General features: G+C 49.3%; 1 protein-coding gene across 5 annotated transcripts; it reads left to right on the forward strand.

The window, feature by feature from the left end:
* Positions 1 to 84: 84 nt before the first annotated feature.
* Positions 85 to 19,460, forward strand: LOC112532663. Of its 5 annotated transcripts, XM_046943211.1 has the most exons (12): positions 85 to 903; positions 1,463 to 1,521; positions 1,836 to 1,958; positions 2,627 to 2,698; positions 3,290 to 10,898; positions 13,107 to 13,184; positions 13,529 to 13,588; positions 14,283 to 14,351; positions 14,654 to 14,755; positions 15,469 to 15,573; positions 16,278 to 16,425; positions 16,611 to 19,460. In XM_046943211.1, exons 5-12 carry the CDS (start codon positions 10,823 to 10,825, stop codon positions 16,663 to 16,665), a joined length of 693 nt encoding a protein of 230 aa, XP_046799167.1. In that variant the 5' UTR covers positions 85 to 903; positions 1,463 to 1,521; positions 1,836 to 1,958; positions 2,627 to 2,698; positions 3,290 to 10,822; the 3' UTR covers positions 16,666 to 19,460. The 5 variants fall into 5 exon arrangements, 2 of the variants coding, with proteins under 2 accessions (XP_046799167.1, XP_046799166.1); XR_006939624.1 differs by lacking the exons at positions 3,290 to 10,898; positions 14,654 to 14,755; positions 15,469 to 15,573; positions 16,278 to 16,425; positions 16,611 to 19,460 and having other exon boundaries at positions 85 to 133; positions 808 to 903; positions 14,283 to 14,295; XM_046943210.1 differs by lacking the exons at positions 85 to 903; positions 1,463 to 1,521; positions 1,836 to 1,958; positions 2,627 to 2,698 and having other exon boundaries at positions 10,117 to 12,428.
* Positions 19,461 to 20,964: the final 1,504 nt, after the last annotated feature.

Raw genomic sequence — 20,964 nt, forward strand, 5'->3', positions numbered from 1 at the left:
AGGAGAAGGAGAAGGAGAAAGAAGGAGAGGAGAAGGAGGGTGGGGATGTGGTGGACCTCAGCGAGGCCGAGCCCGCCCTGCCCCGCTCCATGCGGGCCTTCCTGGAGAGCGGCGAGCTGTCGGCTGCCTGCAGGTGGAGGAGCGGGGTCTCTGGGCGGGTGGCTGGGGCCCGGCGATGGCGCTGGGGAACTTGCTGACCATGAGGGGCTCCGTGGGCACCTTGACGTCCTGCTCCAGGCAGCGGTCGCGGTACTTCAGCCCCACGCAGATCACCTTCTCGGGGTCGTCGATGGGCACCAACAGCCGCACTCACGCGGTGCCCTGGGTTTTTCTTCCCTTCCTTGTTTGTGCGTGATGCTTTTGTAGGAGCTTCATAGGTGTTCAGGAAGTGCAAAATCTTCTGAGATATGAGGTGTCTCGAGAGAGCCCCATTGCATCCATTCCACTTGGGCTGTTTTGTTCCCTCCTGAGGCTGAAAGGGACTTCAGAACCCTACATAGAACTTGCTGCTGCTCCAGCATGGAAAGCAGAGATCATGAAGTGTGACTGCCATTGGGGCAGGGGGGAGAGGAGCTAAGACATTCATCTGCCAGCATGAAGTAGCAGGTCTTGAAAATGGTAATGGCTGTGGTAGGGCAATTAGCAGGACCGTCAGCAGTGAAAATGAATTACTTCTGTGGGACGGTCCTGATTCAGCTGACAATGCTGCAGGAATCATACAGCCTTCATGCAGCACATGAGGAGCTTGTTGTTGCAAAGCGGTGCTTTGCATCACTCTGACGTTCTGCCATGGACTCTTCTTCCTAGTTTTTGATGTATATGGAGGCATTGCTAAGGAGGACATAACAGGCAGCATTAAATCCGAGGTGTCAGGAGACCTGGAAGATGCTTTGCTGGCTGTGGGTGAGTGCTCTGCTTTTAAACCTTGTCTACAAAGTAATGAAATGATGAGAGGTGCTGTGAGTTCCCTTGATTGGCTGTTACATAGTTTCAGACATGGTTTGTCTTTGGTTACGGGCACAAAGCCAGGCTGGGTGGGACCTGGAGCACCCTGGTGTAGAGGGAGGTGTCCCTGGCAATTGCAGGGAGGTTGGAACAAGATGATCTTAGGGGTCCCTTCCAACCCAAACCATTCTATGATTCTATGCTTTACAGACCCAATTGGGTGAGAAGGTGTTGTGCTTTATAGTACAGTGTGCTTGGCCAAAGGATGCTTTGGCAGCAGAGGTTTGCTGTCAGGAGGCATGGAAGCCTTCCCGCAAATACTGCTGTGCACCAGGCACAGAGACGTCAGCTCCCAGCGTGTCACTGACTGTGGATGCCTGCACTGCACCTGCTGTTTGCTAGCCTGGAGTTGCATCTTGACAGAAGAAACAGCTGCACCGTGAAAGTGCTGCACAGCGATGTGGAAAACCTCCTGCTTTTCTGACCTTAATTCTCTTGTTCTTGTCTCTCCTTACAGTAAAGTGTGTGTGAAACAAGCCTGCGTACTTTGCTGAAAGACTGTATAAATCCATGAAGGTAAACAGATTGTGGAGTAAGATTGCTTGCTTCTTTCTCGCATTTTCATGCTCGAGTCAGCAGCATCATGGCAATCATGAGACGGGAGCTGCAGCCAGTCAGGAAACTGGCTTTTCTAGGAAAGCTCAGGCTTTTCTGCACATCGGGGCAATAGTCATACTCATGAGCAGGCTGCTAATGGATCGCTCCATTAATGCAGAAATGCTCTAACTAGGAACAGCTCCTGCACAAGACCGGGCACTGAGGCCTTTGTGTCTGTCGGTGATTCTCCAGAAGGTTCTGTGTTAGCTGTACGTGGTTGCTTTGCTTCCTAGGGCCTGGGAACAGATGGCAACACTCTGATCAGAGTGGTGGTGTTCCGCTTCAAGATAGATATACTGGATATCGGAAGAGAACACCTGACTATGTATGGGAAGTCTCTCTACTCCTTCATTAAGGTAAACTTGTTGATCTTAGACACAAAAAGTGGGATTTGCTGTGTGCTTTTAAGGGGATGTTCCCCCCTTGACACCTGTTGGGTGTTTTAGAGTGGCTGAGATTAGGCAGACATTACAAAGACATACTGAAAATGTTCCTGAATCTTCTTAAATTGTCTAGAAGAATACAAGCACTGCAAAAGAATTCTGTGTCTGAAGAAGAATTCTGCTTCAGTAGAACTTAAAAATTATTCATATTCCTTTTTTTTTTTCCTTTCTCAGTAAGTCAGTTTGCTCTGGCCTTCTCTCTTCCTCTCTTCTACTTTCTGTTTTTCTGCACTCTTCTCCCTCTTTTCTCTGCACCATTCCTTCCCTTCTTCCTGCATCTGCCCTTCCCTCTTCTGCTGTTCCCTCTGTTCTCCTCGCCCTCTCTTTCTTTCCCTTGCCATTTTTAGATCAGCTCTCCTTACGCATATCCTCTCTTCTGTTTTGCCCTCTTTCTTCCCCCCCTCTCATTCATCACTCTTCTGTTCTTCCCCCTTACAAGCTCCTCTCTTCCCTTTTTTCTTTGTTCTGCTCGATCTTTTCTCTCCTCTCCTTCTCTGCTCTCCTCTTTATTGTCCCTGCTCCTCTCTCTGTCCTCCACTTTTCCCTTCTTTCTTCTCATTTATTCACCTTTATATTCCCAGGGAGACTGCTCAGGAGACTACAGGAACGTTCTGCTGAAGCTCTGTGGCAGCGAGGATTGAAGGATTTCTGGGGTATGTCCTGCGTTAGGGGAAGGAGGGGATCATAAGGATTTCTCTCAGGTTTTTGTTTGTTTGTTTGTTTGTTTCTCTCATTAATTGCTATGAGTAGTGATTTTGATTAATTAATTCTCTGGTTGGGTAATGGCAGTTCCGTTTTACCCTAGTAAAAAAAAGCTTTGTTTTACTAGCTTTAACCAAATCTATTTTGGCTTTGTTATTTCCTTGCAAGCTGTCCTTCTCTTCTGCATTTACCAGTAAATCCTGTCAAATGAAGCAAATTTGGATGCAGAATGTAGGAATTTGCAGAGGGAGGAATTAACTTTGTCATTATATGGAGAGAATGCAGCCTGGCTTCAGCTTTTGGAAGATAATGAAACCCCTCCAAAAGAACCCATCTAAAGTACAATCAGTGTTGATGTCATAGTGGTCTTTTCCAACCTAAATGATTCTAGGGTCACCAAATCCAACCCCAACCCATTCCCACTAACCATGTCCATCAGTGCCGCACCTCCATGGTCCTTGCAAAGCTCTAACTTGACAACTTGCTCTCTGAGTGTGGAGCACAAACAGCCGTGCTGCACTTTGTGTGTATGTTGCCTGTAGGTCTGGAGTTGGGAAAGCTGCCCCAGTGACTGCAGAAGGAACTTCAGCTGCGCTATCATAGAATCACAGAATGGCCTGGGTTGAAAAGGACCATAACGATCATCGAGTTTCAACCCCCTGTTATGTGCAGGGTCACCAACCAGCAGACCAGGCTGCCTAGAGCCACATCCAGCCTGGCCTTGAATGCCTCCAGGGATGGGGCAGCAGGAGAAGTTCATCCTGACCAACATCAGGCAGTACTGCTTGGTCTGCACGTTACTGGCTGCCTCTGCATCTCTTCAGCTGCAGTACCATCTCTCAGGGAAGTCAGATGCAGTCACGCTCCTCTCTGAATTCTGTGCTTGATTAAATCCAAAGCAAATCTTTACACTACAATGAGCAAACCATGCTGTCTACCAAAGAGGCAGGGTTTGTGCCCCAGGATTTCAGGAAGAAGGACTGGTATCAGCCCAGGGCAGGATCTGGGTCCCCTGGGGACAGCAGCTACAGCCCCTGTCCAATCCGCACGGTGACCCTGAGCCATCCCTAGGGTGCCCTGTGACCTCCTCCTCTGCACAGCCCCACAAAGCACAAGGGAAGGTCTGGGAGGTGGCAATGCCTAGATGCCCCTGGAACAGGCCAGGAATGGTGCCCTCCATCCCATCCATCCCCAGGCCCTGATGCCCAGTCCTCAGGGCTCCAGGATCTTTCAGTGTCCCTGTTCCAGGGCCTCACCACCCTTACTACAGAATCACAGAATGGTGCTTGTCATAGAAAACTTCTTCCTTATGAAGAATCTAAAGAGTCCGTTCCCTCCTTTGTTACAGCCCCCCTTGAGATACTGAAGGCCACTCTCAGGTCTTCCTGGAGCCTTCTCTTCTCCAGGCTGCACAGCCTCAGCTCTCTTAGCCGTCCTTGGAAGGTGGTATTCCATCCCTGGGACCATTTTTGTGGCCCTCTTCTGATCACGCCCCAACAGGTCTATGTCTCTCCTGTACTGAGGACTCCACATCTGGATGCAGTGCTCACAGTGCAGAGGGGCAGATCCCCTCCCTCACCCTGCTGGCCGCGCTGCTTCGGATGCTGCCCAGGGTATGGCAGGCTTTCTGGGCTGAGGGCACTCTGCTGGCTCATGCCCAGTTGCCATCCATCAGTACCCTCAGGTCCTTTTTGGCAGGGCTGTGCTCCATCCTTACATCCCCCAGCTTGTACTGAAAGCAGGGGGCTGCCATGACCCAGGTGCAGGCCTTGCACCCGGATTCATTCAACCTCATGAGCTTCCTCTGGGCCCACTGCTCAGCATGTCTCTCTGTTCGCATCCCATCCTTTGGACGTGCGGGCTGCACCATGCAGCTTGGGGTCACCTGCAAATCTGAGGGGGCACTCAATCCCAGTGTTGATGTCATTGATGAAGATGTTAAAGAGCACTGGTTCCAGTACTGACCACCTGAGGGACACCACTGGTCTCCACCCGGACATGGAGCCCTTGACCACCACTCTGTGCATGCGATCTTGCAGCCAGTCCATCCAACAGTCTACCCATCAAATCCATATCTTCCCAATTTGGAGCTGCTCTTTTTGGTTCCGATCTGCGGGGCCTGCAAATCCACACAGTCCAATAACTGACGATCCCTTTCCTCCACCGGGCTGGAGGCAGGGCCCCTCTAGTTCTGCCTATTGTATTCATCGCTCACTTCTCATGAACGTGAACCAGTACACTTAACCCCAGAAATCAGATCCGACCATCCAGTCTGTCCGGAGAGCTGCCCATTAGAAACTGGAGCTGTCATTTTTTTTCTGGAAGAATCCCCTTTTCCTATTGTTTTCTCCTGCAACTCACCTGCCCGTGCATGTAGGACTGAGGTGGGTTTTCCATCCCACTTTCTCATATCCTCTCCACAGTCACACAGGTAAAACCACAGGATGTCATGTTGTGTGTAACTGCTATATCCTCTCTCCCAAGCAGCGAATGCTTAGTTCTAATGGATGAGACACTGGTTGTACAGACGGGAAGCAGGGCATATAGTCTTGGAATTGCTAGAACTCCTGGGGCAACTTCTCCACAGCTGAGACATAGGCCCAGAGGGATGAAGAAAGCCTATCTTCCTATTGCCAAAACAGGTTGGCTACTTCATTCACCTTTGGCCTTGGGTTCTCTTTCCAGTTCACTCCTGCCAGGGTGCTGGCATATGATGGTGATGCATTCTGTAAAACTCTCCACATAGATCTCATACATATGATTTCATCTGGATCTTGGGATAGTGTATTACTGTGTAATTTAATAACATACATCATCTCTAGAACAGCTAGTTCACTCACATACTGGATACCTCTCTCCATGGTGGCTCATTTGCCTGGGTTAGATACCAAGTCTCCCTTGAAAGGATCTTTCCCTCGCAGCTGACAAGGGTCCCCACCACTGGGAAAAAGACTGCGTCCCTTTCCCAGTTCCTCTGGGAATATCGCTTTCCCTAGAAAGACATCTCAGCTGCTTGGCTTCACTGCCCACTAAGTCCAGGCTACTCACCTCACCACCCCAGCACGGCAACAGCCCAGTGGCAATGTGCACATTTGGCCGATGGCCATAATCCTTTTGCGTATCGTGCAGCTCAGCCAGCATCAGAGCTCAGATGATTTATATCTCTCCCTCCTCCTCCCCATCTTCATCCTCTGTCTTACCAGGAGTTTCTGTCACACAGAATCACAGAACTGTTGGGGTTGGAAAGGACCTCAAGAAATCACTGAGTCGAAACCTCACGCTAAAGGAGGCACCCTACAGTAAGCCTCACAGGTAGACATCCAGATGAGTCAAGAGTATCTCCATAGAAGACTCCACAACCTCTCCAGGCAACCTGTTCCAGACCTCTGTCACCCTCACAGTAAGGAAGTTCATCAGCATGTTTGTATGGAACACAACATGTTGGAGTTTTACAACATTGCTCTTTGTCTTAGCACTGCACAACACCAAGAAGAGCCAGGCCTCATCCATTACCTGTCACCTCCCTTCAGATATTTACAAACATCAGTCAGTTCACCCTGCCCAAAAGCCACAGCCTGGCTCGATACAGCTGCTTCAAACCAGTCTTAAAATCTCCAGGAAAGGGAAATGTCACAACCCATAAATGAAGAATTGCTAAGGGTCAGAGTCCACAGAATACCACAAAAGAGGATCTCCAAGCAGAAGACCTGCTTAAATGAGGCTTGAGAGGGGCGGAGCCATGCTACAGCAGTTTGCACATGTGAAGTGCTTCCACCTGTGCTCCCAGGGCCGCCTATGCCCCTTCACTAGGTGCTCAATCACTGGTTCAGGCTTTGACTTAACTGTTCCGGTATAGTAACCCTTAATCATTAACCCTCACCAGAATAGGTATTCCTTAACCATAACACAAATGAGTAACACTTAACAGTTTGATTGAAAGAATAACCCTTGAAAGAATAACCCTTAACACTAACACACAACATGGTAATACTTAACCTGAACACTAACCCAGAAATGGAACCCTTAACTGTAACACCAAACAGCAACTCTTAATCGTTAACCCTAACTCTAAATGGTAAACATTAACACTAACCCAAATTGCTAACCCTTAACCATTACCCGTAATGGTAACCCAAACACAAATGGGTAACCATTAATGCTAGCCCCAAAAGAGGAATGTTCAATGCTTACTCACACAGATAATCCTCAACCCAAACCAAAATTGTAACCCTTAACACTAACCCAAATGGGAAACCTTTCTGTCCTAACCTGGGACAGTAACCCTCAAAACGTAACCCTGGCAGTAAATGGTAATTCCTAAACATAACCCCAAATGGTTAACCTTAACAATAACCCCAAATGGCAACGCTTGACCATTAATGCTAACCCAAATGGGTAACCCTTAATGCTAAAACATATTGGTATTTCTTAACCCTAACACAAATAGCAAACCCTTAACCCTTAAACCTAACCCCAAATGATAACCCCTAACCCTACAGAGTAATAAACCTTAATGCTTAATCATAAGCAAAAAGGGAAAGCCTTCACGCTTACACAATCAGGAAACTCTTAAACCTAACCCAAAAGGGTAAGCCTTAACCCGTATCCCTAACCCAAAATGTTAACCTTTAACCCTAAACTCAAATGGGGAACCTTTATCCCTTAACCCTAACTCAAAAGGGTAATCCTTAGCCGTAACCCAAAAGGGTAACTCTCCACACCTGAGAAGTACATAGTAACCCTCAGCACTTTCTCTGCGGTCTTCAAGGCCTGTACAAACACATGCCACCCTGTGAGTTCGTGATCTTAAAGGACACTCCCAACACAAGACAGTCCATTGTACCGTGATCTTCAAGGACCCTTCTAACTCGAGCCATTCCATGGTTCTGTGGTCTTCAAGGACACATCCAACGCAAGCCACTCCATGTTTTGTGATCTTCAAAGACCCTTCCAACACAAGCCATCCTGTGGCTCTAGGACCCTTCAAACTCAAGACATCCTAGGGTTCTATCATCTTCGTCTTCAAGAACAACTTCCAACACAAACCCTCCTGCGGCTTTATGATCGTTTAGGACTCTTCAAGCTCAAGCCGTCCTAGGGTTCTATGATCTTCAAGGATCCTAGCAATACAAACCCTCCTACGGTTCTGTGGTCTTCATGGATCCTTGCAGTACAAGCTATCCTTTGGTTCTTTAATCTTCCACTCTTCCAACACAAGCCATTCTGTGGTTCTACGATCTTAAAGGTCCCTTATAACACAAGCCATCCTCTGTTTCTGTCATCCCTTCCAACACAAACCTTCTTATGAGGGAACTTGGGGGTGTTGGTCGATGCTCAGATGAGCAAGAGCCAGCAGTGTGCCCAGGTGGCCAGGAAGGCTGATGACCTGCTGGCTTGTGTCAGAAACTGTTGCCAGCAGGAGCAGGGAAGTGATCATCTCTCTGTACTCAGCGCTGGTGAGGCTGCACCTCGAGTACTGTGTTCAGTGTTGGGCCCCTCACTACAAGCAGGAAAGCTGGTACAGGGTCTGGAGCGCAGGTGTTATGGGGAGTGGCTGAGGGAGCTGGGATTGTTCAGTCTGGAGAAGCGGAGGCTCAGGGGGGACCTCATCGCTCTCTCCCACTACCTGCAGGGGGGCTGTAGAAGGAATCACATAGAATCACCAACGTTCAAAAAGACCTCCAAACTCATCTAGGAGAATAATTTTTTCGTAATATTCAACCTGAGAGTGCTGAGGTATAATGCTCCACAGTCAGACCTACATGTGACTGTGGGGCCCTGATGTTCTTCCCATGGGCACACAAACACTCAATGACCATACTGGGAGGCAAAAAGCACAGCAGAAGACGATCCTCAGCTGCAGACGCTGATGACACTCATAGCAATAAGAGAGAAGTATGTGTGAAAGGCTTACGTTACAAAAGGAATGACTGATTGTCAGCAGAGATGTGGTCTAGCACTTGTTCTGCTGGAGCAACTCCAGTGTGGCCATAGATTTGCACTACGGAGCAAAAACAAATCTCAGCCGGAATAATACTGTCAAGCCTAAAACCAACATTCGGCTCCTAAAATCCTGAGTTGTTGGTTGAAAAATATTTCAGCCCTGATGGTGTGCTCAGTGGAGTTGTTTCTGTGCATATTGTCTCCGTTCCCTCTACTGCAAACAAAATGCATTCAAATCCCCAGGAAGAAGCTCATGAATACTGCCGCACCCTTCCCGATCAATCCTTCCAGACAGCTCGGCTTTTTCTAAGCAAAACATACCTATGGAAAAGTCTCAGGGGGGTAACCTAGAAGCCAGCGAACGCTGACCTCTTCTGGATACTTCTAGAAATGGCATCGAGGCATAACCATTGCAGCATACTTCTACGCAACGAGGCGTAACCGATCCCTTTTATTCACCTCCCTCGAGAAAAGGTCAACTCTCAGCCCCACTTTCATCTGCTTGGTGAGCTGGCTCAGTTCAGAGTTCTGCAGGAGAGCAAACAAGGTGCAGAAAGAAAGACTCCAGAGGTTACAGCTATGTTTCAGCTGTTAAGACTTACATCTTTTCCTTCTATGCTCATTTGCTCTTGTGCCTATGTGGAGTAGAAACAGATTGAAATAATTGAACTGATTGAAATCTTAAGGGTCATGCATGTTTGATGCAATACTGTGCAGATCCTAAATTGATACGGCTTATGGCAAGTAATGTAATTTACCACCAGGTCAAAAAAGAATTATGTTTCTTGAAACATATGATTTTGCACTACGGATATACACTATTGACTAGAGAAGGTATCATGACATCAAGACAAAGCTGCAAATGAAGCTCTCACTGAAAAGGCATTTATAAGCTGTGTTTCAGATGTCAGGGTCTTGAGTGCCCTCCCACCTTTGTTCCTGCAGCTAGCACTTTTCCTCACCAGCTACCACCTCCACCTCCCCACTCGTGTTGCTGCCCAGCACCAGGTAGCTCATTTTCCCCTGCTTCGACATCACCCATCACTTTCTGTCCTCCTTCCCTGAACAAATCAATGTGTCATTTAGAAGTCCGCCTGAGCTGAGCAGTCACAGCTCTGTTTCCTTTCCCTGAAGCTGGAGTACAGCCAGGCTACAGAGCAGCTAAGTAAGATAAAGTTGCATGGAAACAGATGTTAATTAAGAAGAAGAAATGTAGGCCACTCATCTCTTCTTCATAATGATACGGGCTCTGATTGAGGTAAACATCCGTGAAATCCATCAGATGAGATTTACTTCTGCCAATGTGTTTAAGGCCGCTGGAAGCAATGGCGTAGCAGTCTCTGGCATGCAGCTCTGGGGAAGGAGGCCTGAGGAAATCCCACAGATAAGTCCACACTGGCCTAAGTAGCTTTCCCACCGGATGTCTCCCTGTGGGGCTGCCAACACACTTCAGGCCTGGAGCTTAAACTGCATCAACTAGTCTTGAAACAGTGTCCTTAACGTAGCTAGGCTGTACTGGGAGAAAGAGTGTAATTTGGACTGAGCTGCATCCACACCAGCGGATGTCTTCTTAGCAAGGAATGGGAGCGGCCTACCAAAGGCAGGCAGTGCACGATGGTGGGAAGACGGTGTGTCTTCTGTCACAGCCTGTGCCTTCAGCTCTACTGGTGATGTCCCAGCAGAGCTGTTTTCCCCAGTCCGGGTGGAATGGTGGGAAGTGATGCAACAGGAGCAGCGAGGATCAAGAGCAGGCGACTGCTGCTGTGACTGCCAGGGGCTCATTTGAAGGAGCACAGTTTCAGCCCGCTAAGGCCTCAGTCACCTTCACAACACCCTTGAAAGGTGCTCGCTTACGCCGGGCTGCTGCGTATTCATGCTGCGTATGAATGCTGCATCATTCATATTTAAGGATAGCCACAGCCCTTCCTGGGTTTTAGGCTCATGCCATTTACTGGGGGCAAAAATAATCATCTTTATGCAAGTCCTTCTTACTAAAGCCCTGGCTGCCTTAGCAGTGATGCAGAATTCTTAGTCGAAAGGATGCCGAAGAGACGGAGGGGTTCCATGGGAGCAAACAAGCTGTAACACAGCTCACAACAACAACAACTGCTCACAACCAACATGGGCGTGGAATGGAACTTTTTGCTCAAGGCTGCTGCAGCCCACCTTTGTGCTCCCACGCAGTCATCTCCTTTGTGCCCTCCTCAGGTATGTCCTCTTACATGATAGCATAAAGCGAGATATGGGACACTGTCTGTGCAAACAGGCTGAAGTCAAGAGTCCGAGAAGTAGAGGGCTGAGCAATCACCAACTGTATGAAATACGGCAAGAGCAAGTGACTGCACCTAAGGCAGGAGAACCACGGATATATGCACAGACTGGGGGACACGTGGACGGAGAAGAGCTCTGTGGAAAGGGATCTGAGGGATCTGGTTGGTGATAAGTTGAATGTGAGTCAACAGTAAGCCCTGGTAATCAGAAAGGCCAATTGTATCCTGTTGGGCATCAGGCATAGCACTGCCTAATACGTATAAGGTCATTTGATTTGTTCAGCACAGAGCATAGGATAGATGCTATGACCACAGAGCTAATGTCATTGTGGCCTACAGCTTCCTCACAAAAGTAAACAGGGAGGAAAGCAGGGATCACTTTCATCTAGCGACCAGCAATAGAACCTGAGGAAACTGCATAAAGCTGTGTCAGGGGGAATTCAGGTTGGATATTAGAAGAAAGTTATTCACTGAGAGGGTGCTCGCTCTTCTGGGAGTTGACGTGAGCTGGCAACTATCTCCAGGATTTTCCTTCTGCAGATGACCCATCATCAGGGCTTCCCTCAGGCTGCTGGGAACGGCACGTGCAGCAGTAATGATCACAACCTGTGAGGCTCACGCAGCCTCAAGAGTAGAGGCCTTACAGAGATATCTTGTCAAATCAGAGGGCAGTCACCAAACTTAGGAAATTTAACAAGAGCAACTGCCAGATTCTGCACCTGGGACAGAAAGAGACTTAGCTCTAGTAACTAAAGTGAATGTGACTTTAGGCTGTAGAGAGGTTTTATCCGCTTGGCTTGCTTAATTGCAGCACGTTTCACATGCGTGGATAACATGTGCAATAGCATCCTTGACCCAGACCCCATTTCCATATTGCATCTCTTCCTCAATGGCCTGAGGTGTTACGGATGCACGTAGATGGAAATAATTATCTCTTAGAGTTGCTGAAGCACTGTAGAAGTTTTCCAAGAGAAGCTGTGGATGCTCTGTCCCTGGAGGTCTTCAAGGCCAGGGTGGATGGGGCTCTGGGCAGTATGACCCAGTGGGTGGCATTCCTGCCCACGGTAGTGGGCTTGGGGTTATAAGTTCTTTACCGTCCCTTCCAACCCAAGCCATTCTATGATTCTGCATTTCTATGACGTAAGCACCGGCCTCACGCAGCCCTGGTGCAGTGTAACACAAGAGCTTCAGGCCGTGGGGAGCTGCCACCCAGAATCACAGAGTTGTGAGGTCACAATGCCCCATCCTATGGCTGTGCTATGCTGTGCTGTGAGCTCACAAGCTGCGACGCTGTCCTGTGCTGCAGGCTTCGCTCTGTGAAACACTCACTGTGGCTGCAGCGGTGGTGGTGGAAGCATGGTGCAAGTGTGGGGGGCCATGGCCCCTGCCCGCCTTGTCCTCTTCCTCCTACTGATGGCCATGTGTTTCCAGGAGACCTGTGCTGCTCCATGGCGAGCACCGGGAGCAGGTGGGTGGGCAGAGATGGGACCCAAACTGAGCAGCACTGAGGGCAAGAAGTCAGGCTGTGTCCCCACGGCCCTGTGCCACACTTCCCTGGGGCCTGCCTTCCATGGGGGTGGTGTTGGGCAGAGGGTGATGGGCAGTACCACAGGAGCCGGGTAAGAGCCCGTGGCAGAGCTGCTCCTCAGGGCTGGCTCCAGCCATGCCGGGCCATGGCTCTGCTGCTTGCTGGCTGGAGCACATCCTGGGAGATATCCTGGGGAGAGCTCAGAAGATGCGTGCTGGAAAAAGAGCGAGCATTTGTGCTCCAGGCTCATGGTATTCCGCATAGATGAATCCCAGTTTCCAACAGAGCCACAGCCCACAGCCCAGAGGAAGAGACAGACATGCTTTCCTCCGGTGCTTCAGTGTGACCTTCCTGTACGTCCGAGGCCTCCCAGTAAGAAAGCCCCGAGAGGCTGTATCTTCTTCCATGCGGTCTGTGAGGGATGTGGCACATGGCCTGGAGAGAGTATTGTGTACGCTGCCAGGTGCCAGCCTACAGGTCATCCTGGACACCCTGCAACTTTCAAAATCATGACCTGAGTCCTTCTCCCATCCCGTTCCACGACCCACATGCAGTTACTGAGAGAGAAAGAGATCACTCCGTGCAGTGGGAACTTCTCTCATCTGTTCTTGATTCTAGATGATGAGCTCAGAGCTCCCTTTCCAGGTGATCCTTTGGATTCGGATTCTGTGCGTGTGCCCGTGGGACAACCCAGAGGTAAGTTGTGAGTGTCTGTCTCCTTTAAGGCAGAAACGTTCATGCTCTCATAATTTACATGGGTGAAATTTTACTGAAGATCCTGTCAAGGTCTTCCTAATGTGCTTACGCCTTGAAGGGCTTGCACAGATAAGTCATAAGTATTTTGTTACTTGGAGAGCTGCCACATTTCAGTGGGAAGGTTACTGCTGCCCCTCTTCAGCTGAGAGAGCCCAGACCTTCGTATTTGGGCCGTGTCATTCCCTGACCCGCCGCCAGACCTTGCAGGTCTCTCAGGGAAAAGGAGGCCCCCACATGCAGTGGAAGCTCTCCTCACCTGTATCTGTTCACGCTTGTGTCTACAGGCCCTGCTGGTGAATCAGCAGAATGGAATCCTGTCTATGAGCCTGAGGGGGATGCTGGAGGTAAGTCACCAGTCTTCCTTTGTTCATATATTTGCCTGGGATAGTTCAGCAAGGGTTCCGCTTTTCACCAGCCAGCAGGTTCTTCTCCCCGAGAAGCATGGATGGTCATTGTTTCTTGGGTGCTCCGTGCTGTCAGCGTTGCGTTGGCTTTGTCTCTGTATCTCCGAGGTCTCCCAGTAAGAAAATTTCTAGGGGCCGAGTGTTCTTCCGTGAGCTCTCTGAGAATTGTTTCCCATGGCCTGGAGAAAGTATTTGGAAAGCTGTGGAATACCAGCCAGCAGGTCACCTGGCCTCTCTGCAACTTTGGAACTTTCCCCCCCACAGCATTACCTGAGTGAGCCCCTTCCATCACCGCAGGTCACTAAGGAAGAGAGAGATGGGCACATGCAATAGGAATGTTTCTCCTCTGTCCTTGATTACAGCTGTGCCTCCAGGCAGTGGCTCACCAAAGCCTAGGTTTAATGCAGTTGAGTTTAGAGCTGGGGTGAGCTCCAGCTCTGGGCAGTTCCACACGGGGTTAGTTCTGTATGATGGTGGTGCCCCGGCAGGCACCCAGGAACTGTTTCCAAGGTGCTCCTGTGTGGAAGGGAGAGAACAGTGTCGTGAAGGAATCCCCCAGCTTAAATTGCATCTTGTGTCATTCTGACTGGAAGGATGTTTAATGGGAGTTGCTCTGTCCTGCATTTCTTTGCAGATGTGACTGGAGGAGGTGATCCAGGTTCCCCTCTAGGTTCTGGGACTGAATCTCCAGCAGATCACATGGGTATGTCATGACTTTGTAATTCCTTAGAGAGCTTTCATTGCCCATTTCAGTGCCATTTCATGGCACGATCTCCCGTATACTCCACTATTCAGTGATGCTGTAGAGTATGACTGAAACTTTTCATGGGTCTTTGGTTGCAGAAGTGCCCCCAGGGAAGGCCTGGCCTGATCCTTGGTTTCCTCCTGCACTGGAGCCCTGCTGGAATCCCAGCAGGAGTAGTTTGTCTTTACTGACTCCACTGACTCCCCACTGGTCTTCAAAACTTCCTGCACATGATATTTAACTTCATACATTCTGTCTAGGTCCAGAAGAAGGAAAGGATGAATCCAAAAGAGTAGAATACTCCCAGGGCTCATCCCATCTCCTAAATGACCTGCTGAAGGAAATGGAGAATGCAGCGCGTGGTGAGTATACTTCAGTGTGTTCACTGAGACTTGGGAAGCTGAGGTCTGATATGCATGTGTGGATAAGCTGTAGCCTGCACAGCAGGAAGGGATCTCTCAGAGCCGTGCTGTGGTGGTGTTCCATGTAACACCTTGCAGGCACTGTCAAGCACCAGAGATGGTCTGCTGCCACTTCTGCATCCAGCCAAGACCCAGAGACAGCTGCTCCCCCAGCATGACCATAACTTGTCAGAGCTGCTTTGTGCAGGCATTGGCAGCCCGGTGGCAGCAAGTGGCGAGTGCTGTGCTTCTGTTCATACAAAGCCCTCTCTGCTGCTGAGCAAGTTCAAGGCAGGAGGAGCATCCCAAGCAGGGCTGGCTGTCTTTGCTAATCCTGGAAACGAGGTGGAGATGCTGATTCTGGAGATGTTTCTGCTTGAGCTTGAATTTCAGCCTGCATCTGCTTGGCTGTGATGGGTGGAACACGATGGTTGGTGATGCTCACAGCACAGTGCGTGAGGGCCCTGCATAGGAGCTGATTCCTCGGGAGGCGTGAGAGGTTTCGGCACCCTCCAATTCCTGGGAGGGCCCAAATGCCCTTGGGCAGCGGAGGGGGTCGCAGTGGCTTTGGGGGGCTGGGACCAGCAGACTTTGCCTGAGCTCAGGATAGGAGTAGCTCAGTTCCTGATGAGAACACATCACATCCAATCCTACTGTCCTCTTTCTTTCTAAAGGGACTGACCAACAAACTGCACAGGACGTGCTGCAGGAAGGCAGCCATCCCACGCTGCCAGTCTGGGACAGAGGAACGCAGATAGCGCCAACGACTGGCATGCCAGGTAATTTCTGTCCTGTGGTCATCCAGAGTCACTAACCAGAGTCAGTGTGTGCCTGCAGGCTCTTCCTGCCTGCTCTTGCACCCCAGGTCAGCAGCCAAACCTGAGCATATGAGCACAGAGCACATGTAAAAGAAGCCAGGGGTGGCTCTCTGAAAATGGCTGACCTCAGTGGGGTTTGGTGAGTTGTTCCAGCAGCGTGCCGGAGAAGATGCATGCAGACCTCTGTGACGCTGCTCACCTCCCACTGCTCCCAGTTCCCAGAGAGTTGTGAGCTTTGCCCTTTTGGATGAGCGGGGTCCTGTGTGGTAGGAGCGTGCAGGAGTATTTTTCCCCTGGGCTGGCTCCGGCTGTGCCCTGTGCTGGCTCGAGGCTGACCTTCAGCCTGAGGGGTGTCCTGTGGGAGAGCTCAGGACGCGTGCGCTGGGGGAAAGTGTGAGGGCTTCTGCTCTGCAGTGCTCCCCGCAGACAAAGCCCAGACCCCAGGGCAGAGCCCCAGCCCTCAGCCCAGAGGAATACGTGGGCAGTGCTGGTGCAGCCTCACCCCACCCAACGAGAAGTGGAAGCAATCCTTTTTGTTGTCTGGTGCTTAGACACCAGAGACAGAGGTACCCACTGATGAAAATCTCCTGGGTCCATAAAGCACACCGAGAGATTGTCTGTAGTGCAGGTGAAGGTAACGTGGGACACTGTCTCATTTCTTCCAGGGATGAATGCTGGGAAAAGCACAAAGGCTGCTGTTCACAAATCTGTGCGAAAGCGCCGCATCGCAGCGATGGTACTGTTCTCAGCTGTGCTGCTGTCTGCACTGTTGTTGGCCTGTGGTGCTGCGTTATGGATGTGCAAAAAATACCTGTGAGTTGGCTTTTCCCCAAAACACTTTATTGCTGCATTTGGCAAGGAGGCATTTGTGGTGCCAGGACCCTGGACGGCCAAATCAGTTGCTGGCAGTACACTGCCAGGACTCACGTTGCAAAGTCTTTCAAGTTTCCCCTTATTTCCTGTCAGTGAGTAGTGCTTTCTGAAACTCATTCTCACAGAGTGTGCAAGAGAGAAGAAAGAGCAGCAGAACGAGCTCTTCCTGATACCAACTGAGAGAGTGTTCCAGCTGGAGATGAGGGCAGAACGGAGCTGGGAGAGGCAACAAGAGAGACTCCTGCCCAACCAAACCAGAATCTCAACAATAGTTCCAGTCCATTCCATTCTACCATCCAAGATACCAAAGGTCTTCAAAGTCATCTGGAAGACCTGGAGCGTGAACTCAAAGCCAAAAAAGAAGTCCACGGGAACAGTCCTGAGTGCTGCTTTCTGTCAGAGGACAGCCCTGAAGCTGAGAGCGGAGAATCAGCAGCAGAGCCTTTGTCCTTCACCCTGCATTCTCCAGGACAAGTATCAGCAATAATTCCAAGATTCTTAGCTCACCATAGCTACAGTCCTTTTGAGGGTCGTAGTGAGAACCCAGAAAGTGAGCTTCCTCTGACTGCTGGACAGTATTGTTTATTGTCTTTGGAGATGTGGATGAGAATGGCTGGTTTCTGGGAGAGCTGACAGATGGCACAAGAGGACTGGTCCCTTCCAATGTGGTTGTGGAAGTTTCCGATGATGAACTGGATACAACGATGCCTCTAGAGCTTTGTGATCTCCTGCTGGACACTGATGATTAAGTGGATGCAGAGATTCCATAACGCAGCAACATCCTGTAAAAATTCCTGCACTGATTCGTCTGCAAGACTACCCCCTGCTCCACTAGATGTTCAAGTGGAGTGTGAGCAGGATGTGGATGAGCTCCTTCAGGAGCTCTGTGGTGACTGACAGTGTAACTGCATAGTCTTATTATATATTAAAAACAAAAAAAAAGAACAAAAAAAAACCCCAATAAAACAAACAAACAAAAAACCCAACACTGTTCTTTTTCTTGGATACATTGATGATACTTTTTCCAGCTGAGACTTTGCAATGAGTCTTGAAGCAGATTTGAACTGGTAGAAGTTGGCAGTGTCTGCATTCCGTTCTCCTAATTTCCTTGCTGGTCGGAGTTAACGTGCCCTGCATCCGTTCCCCAGCTCCAGCTGCCTCCTGAATCATGAGAGCAGCCTTTCCATATTGTGAAAACAGCCTTTTCACATAGTTGGAGTGAATTCATGCTGAAGGACAAGATGCTTGTGGACATGTAAGCTCAGGAAAAGAATGTAGACTCCATGGAAACTTGCTGCCAAACAACACTAAGAAAGAAGAATAGACTCCTGTTGTTGAAGATGGAACAGTAAAACAGATGCCCCAACAAAACACAATGCCAGTACAAGCTGGTTGGGGCTACTCCCCCTGAAAATGCTGGAAGTTCACAGCGAGGTAGACTACTAGCCCTCATTCAATGACTAGCAGAGACCCCCACCATGTTTTTAGGACACGTGCTCAAGAGGGTGGGACAATATGTTAATAATTTCTCAGAATTCCAGCCCATCTTCATGGAATGTAATGAATATATGTATGCAATGTCTTTAAATACGTAACCATTGCTTTTCTCGGTGTGAGAGGTAGGAGGAGATATCCCCCTTGCATCTGGTGCCATAAGGAGCATACCTGGTTTATGACCTTACGTGAGTTATGAGTTTGATTCCACACATCACTCCCTTCACTATTAAGAGGACAAAGAACTTCTGTCACAGAAGGATGCCCATCTGCAAGGCTTACGTTTCATGCTTCTTCCTTCCTCTCTGCTTGGTAAAACTCCATGCTGGGATCATTTGGAAGGAAGGCTTGGTGTTCTGATTTCTTGGACAGTCATTACCTAAAGCCTGGAGTGCCTCTGTCAAGTGTGGCGGTGCAACTCCCGCTCCCCACACTCTCCCCCTTCTCTCAGGCCTCTCAGTGCACTTCTTCTCCTCAGACAAAAGGCGGAGAACCAGTACATGGAGGTACTCCTCCTCTTCCCTTGCCCCTGCTTGCCTCTGGGTAGCAAGGAGCAATGAATTGGAACATTAGGGGATGCCCTTGTTGTATCTGACTCCTGCTTTGTGCCCCATAGCCCAGGAACAAACCTGGAGACAATGATCTCCTGGCAGCCTGGGACATGTGTACATGAATCACGGCCCAAGTGGGGTAGCTTGGAATTTGTGAGTCCAGCAAGTTCTGGACTTTGCACAACTGGTGGAAAGAACCAGATGATTTTGCCATCCAAGGGGGCTGGTATGGAAAGTACCCATCAGATCTCAATCGTCTCAGACCCTATAACTAGAGATTCTAAGCAAGTGTTAATATTTATAAATATCTGAAGGGAAGTGGGAGGAAAATGGATGAGGCTCTTGGTGATGTGCAGTGGTAGGACAATGAGCAATGGCCCAGAACTTGAACACAGGAAGTTCCACGCAAACATGTGAAAGCCCTTCTTTATGGTCATGGTGGGGGAACACCGGGACAGGTTGCCCAGAGAGGTGGTGGAGGTTATGACCAGCATCTCCTCTGGGTTGGGATGCCTCTTAGGTACTGCCAAATCCTCGAGGCCATCTACCAGTGGAGGCCAGGGCAAAGGCGCCCCCCTGGAGTCAGACTTGATTATGATCTGATGAGGAATGGTGGTGGCCTGTTGTATTTGCTCCACACTCAGGTAGACGCAAATTGTAAGCAGAAGTCAACTTGCATTTCTTCCATCCACCTCCCTACTTATTTATCTGTTTTAATGATACACATTTGTTTCACAACTGTGGATGCTGAGATATTTTACTTTTCCACACTTCTTTTGTGTTTGAGTGTATGTTTGTGTACGAGTATCTGTACATTGATTTGGGATGTCCTGTTATTACGATAGCACGAATCTTGTCATCTGCAAATCCGTAATCAGGTCCCTGCTTAATTGTCACACATTTCATTAAATCACGTTATTAACCTCCAAACTGGTCCTCTGACCTGTCTTGTGTTATTAAGAGCTCTTAATCTGCTGTTAAACAGAACCGAGTGAAATGCATTTGCCATTTCCTGCAATGCCAAATTGGAGGAGATGGCAAGATGATGAGCAAAGTCACCAAATACTTACAAAAACAAGATGTCCAAACAAAGCCTGTATTCCCTGAGGTTTTGGCTTATGATTACTGGCATAAGCGGGAAGAGGTAGAAAAGCAGTTAGCTGATGCTGGAGGCACAACTGGATGGGAAAGGTAGATATAATCTACCAAACGTTGGAAGTGTGTCTGAAACCTGCCTGCCAGGGGAGGGGGAAACTGAACCACAAAGTACAGGAGCTGTTATTGTCATTAAAAATGCTTTACTCCTGCTCCTTCTTATTAGGGCACCTTTGGCTGTGAGAGAATGAGACTCTGCAAGTAGGGTGTAGAATAAATGCAGTGCAGTTACTTATTGACCAGTGCAACAGCAACAACAAAAGAAACACAGAGAAGCGTGAGTTTCAGAAAGGATTAGTGTGCTCAGCACTCAGCAAAAAGCCCCCGAGTCACTGCTGGCACACAGGCGTCAGCCTGGAGGGGTTGGATCAGCTCCCTGCAAACAGCCCTTGTGCTGCTGCACTGCATGGTGCCACCAGCTCCAGCACCCAGACATCACACAGGTTACTCCTTCAGCGTTTTTTGCCTTTCTCTTCAATTCCCATGAAACTTTTTGAAGCCTTGGGCACTGAACAACTTGGAAAAGATTAAACAAAATATCCTAAAGGGAATCTCCCTCCCTATTTTTTAGAGATGTAGAGGGGAACTCTGGGCTCCAAAGGAAGACACTATGTGTTGGGCCAGTGTCCTAACTGACCCTAACTGTGGTTTCACAATGGGGAGGGCCACACAGTAGGGCTGTTGGACAAGCAGCTCTTCCAGAATCGTGGAATTGCTCTCATCTCCATTGTTTCTGTCATTTGACTGTTCCAGCCCCTAAACCAATAGCGATCTCCCTGCTTGAAAGAGGGGAAGACCTGTGGATCCCAGACATGCAGAGCCCAGAGGCTGTGACAGGAGACCTCCGCCCAGGTGAGGCAGTGGAGGGAAGGAGGAGGCTAGGGCCTGCAAAAGCCATCTCTGTGCAATATTTTGAGCACTCTATGCTATTTCTAGATTTCCTCCGTCGTCCAGCAGGAGATGGGACCACAGCTATAAAGGAAAATCTGCAGAAAAGTGGTGTGGCCCAAAGGCAATGGGGTAGAGTCTCTGTGGGAACAACCAGAAGAGATGTGCAAGGGGGCCTGGTGCAAGGAGAGCACTTCAAGAAGCCACTGGGTAACCATCCGGGAGAGAGGGCGAGGGGCCCCCTGGATTGCAGTACAGGTCAAAAGCAGCACGAAGACCCAAGGAGCAAGGAAGCATGCCAGAAGAAAAGTCAGAATTCATGTGATGAGTGCGGGGAAAATTCCAACCTCGTTAACCACCTCCGCATCCACACAGGAGAGAGACCCTACAA

This window comes from Gallus gallus, chromosome 6, assembly GCF_016699485.2.
Source record: "Gallus gallus isolate bGalGal1 chromosome 6, bGalGal1.mat.broiler.GRCg7b, whole genome shotgun sequence".
In the NCBI taxonomy this organism is placed as follows: Eukaryota; Metazoa; Chordata; class Aves; order Galliformes; family Phasianidae; genus Gallus; species Gallus gallus.

Bases quoted from the DNA above. Each gene is read 5' to 3' on its own strand.
- LOC112532663 (XM_046943210.1), top strand. From the start codon at position 12,317: ATGGTGCAAGTGTGGGGGGCCATGGCCCCTGCCCGCCTTGTCCTCTTC. The intron at 13,589-14,282 runs GTAAGTCACCAG...ATTTCTTTGCAG, and splicing joins GCCTGAGGGGGATGCTGGAG to ATGTGACTGGAGGAGGTGAT. The intron at 15,574-16,277 runs GTAATTTCTGTC...CATTTCTTCCAG, and splicing joins GCCAACGACTGGCATGCCAG to GGATGAATGCTGGGAAAAGC.